This window comes from Salvelinus alpinus, chromosome 7 (assembly GCF_045679555.1).
Source record: "Salvelinus alpinus chromosome 7, SLU_Salpinus.1, whole genome shotgun sequence".
In the NCBI taxonomy this organism is placed as follows: domain Eukaryota; kingdom Metazoa; phylum Chordata; class Actinopteri; order Salmoniformes; family Salmonidae; genus Salvelinus; species Salvelinus alpinus.
The window spans coordinates 11,708,235-11,718,694 of record NC_092092.1 but is presented as its reverse complement, the minus strand read 5'-3'; the positions used below and the strand labels follow the sequence as shown (position 1 = coordinate 11,718,694).

The following is a 10,460-nucleotide window of genomic DNA, read 5'->3' as shown; positions in this document are numbered from 1 at the left end:
TGGATGCTGTTAATGCCCATGATTTTGGAATGAGATGTTCGCCGAGCAGGTGTCCACATACTTTTGGTCATGTAGTGTAGATGTAATAGCATATAAATGTAAGCAAGGTTTTAAATTATTATATTTTTGTCAAATATTATATCTGTTTGGGCTTCTTGCAGTGAATTTGCAGTCTACAAATTATTGGTTATAATTTTTGGCCCCCCGACCATCCACTCAAGAAACAAAATGGCCTGTGGCTGAATCTAGTTGATGATCCCTGCTTTAGAGATTGAAATTCTCTGTGGATGTGCGCAGTTTCGTTCGGGAATATCGAGGATTGACGGAAAAAATACAAGAGGAAAAAGTCTATTTAACATGCATGGTGCAATCAGAACTAAATATAGTAGCAACTATGGTCGCCACTGTAATTAACTTGATCTAGGCTTCTTGTCTGGAGAAATGTGTCCACTGTTATGTAATTAAAACTGTAATTAACTATAATTTAGTTAATTGTATGTAGTGCAAAGTATTGACAACTCTGAAGTGGAAATGGGTAGAGAGATGCTGTAAAGTAGAATAACATATACAATTTGTCAAAATGAGAAATGTTTCAATTAGTTATGTTCTGAGTCAGTACAAAGAAATCACAGGGACACACAGGTACAACACCAACACCACATAGATGTACTTGCATTATGTATAATAAAATGTTTATTCGCATGTATTAAGGTCAGTAATCAAATGAACTTTTTGAAAAGATGACAAAATATTTTATTCAATGTTGGAACAAACTAATTTATCCCAAAATACAAGTCAGAATGATTAAGTAATTATATCAATCACTTCAAAAAGGATTCTCTTTCATCCCAGTGGAGCATGTAGTTTTACAATCTCCAGAAAAATGTTGCATTCCATAAATGTTTATACAATAGCAAAAGCAGTTGAATTTATTGCATGCTGTCACATCTGCTAATAATGATCAGAAGTCCTCTTTATCAATACTATAGGGAATGACTCTCTGTAACACTTTATTTGAAACGTCCGTAATAAACCATTAATAAGGCATTTATAAACTATTTATAATGCGATTACAAACAGTACTCACCATTTATTAATCATTACTCCCACATTCATAAATGTTAGCAAATATCCTGTGTTGTGTGCTTATTATTTTACCTGGTACTGCTGGAATGTCTACCAATGGCATGCCCATCTTTTTGTGAGAAATTACACTGGTCACTCAAAACATTGATAAGGTATTTGTAAAGCTTATATAGCACTCACTTTAGATTAGGGGCTGCAAAAAGACTTAATAACTAATGATTAGTAAAAGGTTTTTAAATGTGGGAGTAAAGATTAATGGTTAACACACTTCATTAATGCCTTATAAATGGTTTATTACGGACACTTAAAATAAAGTGTTGCCTTAATTTCTACCCCGTTCTGTTTTGTCATCCATTTATGTCACAAATTAAATGTGCGTCTCAAAGGCTTCCATCTTCACCTTGGTAAGGTTGAAAGAGGTCGCACCACCTTGCCAGGATCCATCTTTTGCAGGGTTAGCGTTCGGCTCCTCAGATTCAGTAATCAGCAGTGAGGAGATTGAGATGTTGTCTTCCTCTTCTGTTGTTAAGTTATTCTCACTGTTCTTCTCTGTGTTCAAGGCCAGGTTGCCAGAGCTTATGATGCCATCTGCCCCCAGCTTTCCCAAAAGTGTGTTTTCAAGCTACAGACAAAAAATATGATGTTACTGTTGAAAAAGAGACGTCAGTGTCTGTGCCAATGAGAAAATAATTATGAGCTGTGATTTCAGTAACTCTGCAAAACTACTGAAGATGTTATAATTGATTAGTAACATTCTTGTTACAGTTTAGTCTGCAGTTGAATTTGTTCTGAATTTTTATCCTCACAACCAGCATCTTAGGACACTGCAATGTGTTGTGGTATTTACTGTCACGGACCTACGGTAATTGACAATTATAGTCATTGATTGGACAGAGCACCAATTCACCTGCTCTCACAGACCCAAATCCATTGCAAATGGAAAAGCATCGACAGAAAATAAGCAAGGACTTCCAGAATTGCAGTTTTGTTAACAAAATTATGTTGAGACGTTATATAACCATTTAATCTATTAACTCCAATCTGGTGTGAGAGCTACTGAAACACTTGTTACAGAGGACTGAAAAATACTTCTGTATTTTTTAAACCTCATGTTTTGAACTTGACGTGTCAATGTATGGTCCATATGGGCATTTTATTGAATTCTTATACATTTTTACATTACATTTTAGTCATTTAGCAGACGCTCTTATCCAGAGCGACTTACAGTAGAGTGCATACATTTTATTACATTTTTTTTTTTTTTTTTTACATACTGAGACAAGGATATCCCTACCGGCCAAACCCTCCCTACCGGCCAAACCCTCCCTACCTGCCAAACCCTCCCTAACCCGGACGACGCTATGCCAATTGTGCGTCGCCCCACGGATCTCCCGGTTGCGGCCGGCTGCGACAGAGCCAGCTGGCCGCAACCGGCCGGCCGATTGACATGATATACATATGTGATGTTGTACAACTTTTTTTGGGACCCCTCTTGGCTTGCTATTTTCAAAACTACTGGCTAAAAAGTACGCCCCATCCCGCCCCCGTTCCCTCCCTGTCCCGCACCCCTGGAAGGCTCTTTCCCCAGAGCTAAACAGCCGGATCACGTTCTGCGCATGTGTTACTTAAACTTTACTTTATGCACACATTGTTTTGCATAGCTGCTGATCACCCTACCCTCACTTTACGTTTCTCACTTTATCCATCGTGAATGATAATTCTTCACATTTTGCCGGTGATACATCCATTCAGCATCTGCATGCCAACCATTTGATCTCAATCAGTTTCATTGGAAAATGCATTAAGATCTTCTTGAATTATGTACAGTGTCGTTTTGTGAGCAAATTCAGAGCCAAACGTTCCCGCGCCGTGTAGGCGGTAGAATATGAGCCAGAGTTTGACTAAAACAACATGCCTGTCAATTGAAGTGATCAGTCTGCCACACATAGGTTACAATGTTTGTGGGCCGTAAATGTGATTTTATTAAAGGTACAACAGAGAAAGGTTGTTTATAGTTACAACAGTTTGTACAACAGACAAAGACATCTGGTCATGTGCAGGGGGAACATGGGTGGACTGGGATAAGAATTCGGCCCTGGCATTTTATCCACACCAACCCACAGCACTGCGCGCGCCACCAACTCACTGTGACCAAATCATGGTTTCAGCGCCCCAAAATGTTACGTTTCAAGTGAGGTGACAATATAGAATGAGCTCTTTCTACGTTCATAGGCAACCTTTCCGTTTTTTAAGATCCATGACCTTGGCTGTCTACCTGATGACAGTCAGAGCAGGTCTCTTTACTGATGCCACGATTTACTTTGAATTTGAGCATGCATGACCTCAGCTCAGCCTATCAGAAAACCGGGCCGGCCCATCTTGGTAGGGCCGTTGCCTTCTGATCAGCCAAAAGATTTCCTGACACACCGCCCCAGGTGGTGAAGTTAGGCAACATCACCTCCTCGACACTGATCCTCAATATGGGGACCCCATTAGGGTGCGTCCTCAGTCCGCTCCTCTACTCCCTATATACCACGTCTGCGTGGCCTCACACAGGTCCAACTCCATTATCAAGTTCACTGACGACACGACAGTAGTAGGCCCGATTACCAACAACGACGAGACAGACTCCAGGGAGGAGGTAGGCACTCTGACGGTGTGGTGCCAAGTAAACAACCTCTCCCTCAATGTTAGCAAAACAAAGAAGCTGATTATGGACTTCAGGAGGAACCAGGCTGAGTACGCCCCATCTCAATCAACGGGATCGCCGTGGAGACGGTCAAAAAGTTCAAGTTCCTCGGCGTACACATCTCTGAGGAGCTGAAATGGTCAAACCAAACGTACATCATGGTGAAGAATGTACGACAGCAACTCTTTAACCTCAGGAGGCTATAGAAATTGGGCATGTCCCCGAGGGCCCTCACATTCTTCTACAGGAGCACCATCGAGAGCATACTGTCGGGCTGCATCACAGCCTGGTACAGCAACTCCAGGCTGTACCAGGCACTACAGAGGGTGGTACACTCAGCCGAACGCACCATTGGGTGCACACTGCCCGCCCTACAGGACACCTAAAACACCAGGTGTCGCAGGAAGGCCAATAAGATCATCAAGGACCTCAGCTGCCTGAACCATGGCCTGTTCTCCCCACTTCAATCACACAGGAGCATCATGGCTAAAACTAACAGACTGGCCAATAGCTTCTACCCCCAGAAACATCAGGCTGCTGAATAGCTCCCAACCCCCCTGCGCACTGTTGGAGCACAGAGCTTCACAATTTCACTGTACACTGCAACTACATCTGCGAACCTATGCATATGACTAAATAAAAATCTAATCCCAAAAATTATTGATTTGTATAATAGAGAAATTGCGTAAAAATATTTGCCAGATGGCCAATCCGCCACTGAGGGGTGAGAACAGGAAAGAGGGAGCAGCAACAACCTACATTTTTTTGCATCAAGTAGAGAATCCCTCACATGTGCAGAAGGTTCGGTTGTTTAGCTATGGGGAAGAGCAGCCACTCCGTAAAAGTAAAGAAAAACATCTGTAATACATCTTTAAGTGAGGGAAGAAGCACTTCCAACTTTCATGATGCTATATCCTAGAAACAGTAGGTGACAACTTCAGGAAGCAAACATCAGATGAAAAAAGGAAGTAATGGCAATGCAAAGTCAACGGGGACAAGGCTGAAGGCCCTTTGTTAAAGTATTAAATAAGGTGTCTGTTAAGTGTCTGTTCAAGTCTGTCTCTGTGAAATAGTCTATTAATTGAGGTGCAAGAAAAGTAACCCAAACAACCTTGGTCCTGAGCATACAGCTGGATAAAGGAGCAATTACTGGACAAAGCACTGACATTAGCAATGCCATTAGCGTTGAATTTGTATAATGATTTTAATATATTCAGTAGTGCATTCTAAATACAAGGCTATTATGTCATAATAATACAAAGCATTCAAAAATGTCAGACTCCCCACTATGATTGCAGAATGGGTTATTTAATGCAGCGTCTCAACATAAGTCTCAATAGATGTTATATGTTACCTTTTTGGACATCAGCGCCTCATTCTCATGGATTGTCACAAACGGGTGAGTAGACTTTCAGTTTTGGCATCCAGAGTAGAACCACGGACCAAGAACAGAACAACAAGATAAAGAACAAATAATGAATAAGGGGTTCATTCAAATTGAATCTCGAAATATTCAAACACAGTACTCTCGTCATTGTTACCCAACAGAAATAATTATAATGGTTACAAAGAAAAAGTAACAAGGTACTCTCAAATATGAAATACATGCTCCATGAGTATATTGGAAACACCTGTCTGGGACCTAGAAATTGGATCCATACCCTTGTTTACAGCTTCAGTCATACTTGTATTGTCACTGCTGATGTTTCTGCCTTGGGGTGACTAGGACAGTGGACACTACGCAAACTAGAACACCACTACGAATTGGGGAATTCTTAAGAGCACAAATACCCTTCAAGAGACGTTCGCCGTATCAAAACATTGGCCTCCAGTTGACTATTCTGTTTACCTGTGCCTGTACTTAGAGTGGATAATTACTTTAAGAATAGTTAATGTACCTGCAGATTGACTGTAACGATTTAGTGCTCGCTAGTGTAATGAATACGTGGCAATTTTGCTGCATGATGTATAAAACAAGATTTATTGTCATGACTTCCACCGAAGGTGGCTCCTCTCCCTGTTCGGGCGGCGCTCGGCGGTCGTCGTCGCCAGTCTACTAGCTGCCACGATCCCTTTTCTTTTTCGTTTGGTTTTGTCTGTCTTGTGTTCACCTGTGTCTAGTTTAGGCTAATCAGTGGGGTATTTATCTCGCCCTACACGCTAGGTTTTGTGCGGGATTGTTTGTGTATCTGTCGTTGGTTTGGGTTGCGTTTTGCTTGTTCTGTTAAACAGGTGTTTTCACGGGACTGTTTTCCCGCACGTTAGTTTAGTCAGAGGAGTGGTTTCCTCCGTGTTCGACTGGACTGCGTTCCTGTTTCTTAGTGGCTGCTGTTGTGGTCCTGTTGTGGTCCTGTTGTGGTCCTGTTGTGGTCCTGTTGTGGTCCTGTTGTGGTCCTGTTGTGGTCTTGTGCCTGTTCGGTTGATGGACTTGTAATAAAACGCCCTTCTTGAAATTCTTACTCTCCTGCGCCTGACTCCACACCCACCTCTCCTAGGGAGAATCTGACATTTATTCAATAAATTAAAACAAAAGCGTGCCACAAATAACAATGAACACAACCCATGACAAAAAGGATCTCAGTGTGACTGGTCTATAATAAAGACCAAAAATATTGCCAGACTCAGTGGGCAAAATGTGGAAAACAATACTTGAATTGATATCAAACATGAAAAACCAACTCTTTGTATTTGCATCACTCTGCCTGCTGCTTGATCCAAAGAGACTCACAAATTGTATTTTGTGACAAATGGGAAAACTATGTGTGTGCCATGGAATACTCAAACCCAAATGAAACAAAGGGGAGAAAAAATTGTAATGAACGTCAAAACCATAAGTGACTACCTTGAAATGTCAAATCAGAGGAGAAACTTTAGTGACAGAATCCTCTCAATGTCTATATACAGTACATTCGGAAAGTATTCAGACCCCTTAACCTTTTCCTAATTTTGTTACATTACAGCCAATCTACCCACAATACCCCATAATGACAAAGTGAAAACAGGTTTTATTAAAAATAAAAAACTTTTTACATAAGAATTCAGACCCTTTGCTATGAGACTCAACATTGAGGTCAGGTGCATCCTGTTTCCATTGATCATCCTTCAGATGTTTCTACAACTACCTGTGGTAATTTCAATTGATTGGACATGATTTGGAAAGGCACACACCTGTCTATATAAGGTCCCACAGTTGACAGTGCATGTCAGAGCAAAAACCAAGCCATGAGGTCGAAAGAATTGTCCGTAGAGTTACAAGACAGGATTGTGTCGAGGCACAGATCTGGGGAAGGGTAGCAAAACATTTCTGCAACATTGAAGGTCCCCAAGAACACGTTGGCCTCCATCATTCTTAAATGGAAGAAGTTTGGAACGACCAAGACTCGTTCTAGAGCTGTCCTCCAGGCCAAACTGAGCAACTGGGGGTGAAGGGCCATGGTCAGGGAGGTGACCAAGAACCCGATGGTCACTCTGACAGAGCTCAAGACTTCATCTGTGGAGATGGGAGAACTTTCCAGAAAGACAACCATCTCTGCAGCACTCCACCTCCAGGCCTTTATGGTAGTGGCCAGATGGAAGACAATCATCAGTAAAAGGCACACGACAGCCTGCTTTGAGTTTGTCAAAAGGCACCTAAAGTCTCTCAGACGATGAAAAACAAGATTATCTGGTCTGATGGGACCTGAATGCCTGGGCGGCAACGTAGTCTAGTGGTTAGAGCGTTGGACTAGTAACCGAAAGGTTGCAAGATTGAATCCTCGAGCTGACAAGGTACAAATCTGTTGTTCTGACCATGAACAAGGCAGTTAACCCACTGTTCCTAGGCTACCATTGAAAATAAGAATTTGTTCTTAACTGACTTGCCTAGTAAAATGAAGGTAAAAAAAAAATACCAAGTGTCACGTCTGGAGGAAACCTGGCACCATCCCTACAGTGAAGCATGGTGGTGGCAACATTATGCTGTGGGGATTTTTTTCAGAGGCAGGGACAGGGAGACTAGTCAGGATCGAGGCAAAGATGAATGGAGCAAAGTACAGAGAGATCCTTTATGAAAACCTGCTCCAGAGCGCTCAGGTCCTCAGACTGGGGGCGAAGGTTCACCTTCCAACAGCACAACGACCCTAAGATCACAGCCAAGACAATGCCGGAGTGGCTTCAGAACAATTCTCTTAATGTCCTTGAGTGGGCCAGCCAGCTCGGATTTGAACCTGGTCTAACATCTCTGGAGTGACCTGAAAATAGCTGTGCAGCAAAGCACCCCATCCAACCTAACAGAGCTAGAGAGGATCTGAAGAGAATATTAGGCTTTTAGATTTGTGTGTATTCTGTAGTTGTTGGGGAACTGTTAGATTACTTGTTAGATGCTACTGCACTGTCGGGAACCAGAAGCACAAGCATTTCGCTACACTTGCATTAACATCTGCTGACCATGTGTACAGTGGGGAGAACAAGTATTTGATACACTGCCGATTTTGCAGGTTTTCCTACTTACAAAGCATGTAGAGGTCTGTAATTTTTATCATAGGTACACTTCAACTATGAGAGACGGAATCTAAAACAAAAATCCAGAAAATCACATTGTATGATTTTTAAGTAATTAATTTGCATTTTATTGCATGACATAAGTATTTGATACATCAGAAAAGCAGAACTTAATATTTGGTACAGAAACCTTTGTTTGCAATTACAGAGATCATACGTTTCCTGTAGTTCTTGACTAGGTTTGCACACACTGCAGCAGGGATTTTGGCCCACTCCTCCCTACAGATCTTCTCCAGATCCTTCAGGTTTCGGGGCTGTCGCTGGGCAATACGGACTTTCAGCTCCCTCCAAAGATTTTCTATTGGGTTCAGGTCTGGAGACTGGCTAGGCCACTCCAGGACCTTGAGATGCTTCTTACGGAGCCACTCCTTAGTTGCCATGGCTGTGTGTTTCGTGTCGTTGTCATGCTGGAAGACCCAGCCACGACCCATCTTCAATGCTCTTACTGAGGGAAGGAGGTTGTTGGCCAAGATCTCGCGATACATGGCCCCATCCATCCTCCCCTCAATACGGTGCAGTCGTCCTGTCCCCTTTGCAGAAAAGCATCCCCAAAGAATGATGTTTCCACCTCCATGCTTCACGGTTGGGATGGTGTTCTTGGGGTTGTACTCATACTTCTTCTTCCTCCAAACACGGCGAGTGGAGTTAGACCAATAAGCTCTATTTTTGTCTCATCAGACCACATGACCTTCTCCCATTCCTCCTCTGGATCATCCAGATGGTCATTGGCAAACTTCAGACAGGCCTGGACATGCACTGGCTTAAGCAGGGGGACCTTGCGTGCGCTGCAGGATTTTAATCCATGACGGCGTAGTGTGTTACTAATGGTTTTCTTTGAGACTGTGGTCCCAGCTCTCTTCAGGTCATTGACCAGGTCCTGCCGTGTAGTTCTGGGCTGATCCCTCACCTTCCTCATGATCATTGATGCCCCACGAGGTGAAATCTTGCATGGAGCCCCAGACCGAGGGTGATTGACCGTCATCTTGAACTTCTTCCATTTTCTAATAATTGCGCCAACAGTTGTTGCCTTCTCACCAAGCTGCTTGCCTATGGTCCTGTAGCCCATCCCAGCCTTGTGCAGGTCTACAATTTTATCCCTGATGTCCTTACACAGCTCTCTGGTCTTGGCCATTGTGGAGAGGTTGGAGTCTGTTTGATTGAGTGTGTGGACAGGTGTCTTTTATACAGGTAACGAGTTCAAACAGGTGCAGTTAATACAGGTAATGAGTGGAGAACAGGAGGGCTTCTTAAAGAAAAACTAACAGGTCTGTGAGAGCCGGAATTCTTACTGGTTGGTAGGTGATCAAATACTTATGTCATGCAATAAAATGCAAATTAATTATTTTAAAATCATACAATGTGATTTTCTGGATTTTTGTTTTAGATTCTGTCTCTCACAGTTGAAGTGTACCTATGATAAAAAATTACAGACCTCTACATGCTTTGTAAGTAGGAAAACCTGCAAAATCGGCAGTGTATCAAATACTTGTTCTCCCCACTGTATGTGACATATACAATTTGATTTGATTTGAAACCTGGGAGAAACTCCCCAATTACAGGTGTACTGTAATTTGCTTGTAGCGTCATACCCAAGAAGACTGTGCTTCAACAAAGTACTGAGTAAAGGGTCTCAATACTTATGTAAATGTGATGGAGGCTGAAAAGATTTGGCATGGGTCCCCAGATCCTCAAAAGGTTTTACAGCGGCACCATTGAGAGCATCCTGACGGGTTGCATCACTGCCTGGTATGGCAACTGCTCTGCCTCCGACCGCAAGGCACTACAGAGGGTAGTTCGTACAGCCCAGTACATCACCGGGGCCAAGCTTCCTGCCATACAGGACCTCTATACCAGGTGGTGTCACAGGAAGGCCCTAAAAATTGTCAAAGAGTCCAGCCACACTAGTCATAGACTGTTCTCTTTTCTACCGCACGGCAAGCGGTACCAGAGCGCCAAGTCTAGGTCCAAGAGGCTTCTAAACAGATTTTACCCCTAAGCCATAAGACTCCTGAACAGCTAATCAAATGGCTACCCAGACTATTTGCATTGCCCCCCCACGCTGCCCTTACTCTCTGTTATTATCTACGCATAGTCACTTTAATAACTCTACCTACATGTGCATAATTACCTCAATTACCTCGACACC

At 42.7% G+C, this 10,460-nt stretch overlaps 1 protein-coding gene across 2 annotated transcripts in view; it reads right to left on the bottom strand.

Moving 5' to 3' along the window:
* Window positions 1–729: 729 nt before the first annotated feature.
* mlip (muscular LMNA-interacting protein) overlaps window positions 730–10,460 on the bottom strand; it is a 42,881-nt gene continuing 33,150 nt past the window's right edge. For both annotated transcript variants that reach the window (XM_071409140.1, XM_071409138.1), the window contains exons 12-13: window positions 5,130–5,183; window positions 730–1,708 (exon numbers count right to left, since the gene is read on the bottom strand). In XM_071409140.1, the coding sequence (XP_071265241.1) occupies window positions 1,454–1,708; window positions 5,130–5,183 (309 nt within the window). In that variant the 3' untranslated portion in view covers window positions 730–1,453. The remainder of the gene's footprint in view (window positions 1,709–5,129; window positions 5,184–10,460) is intronic.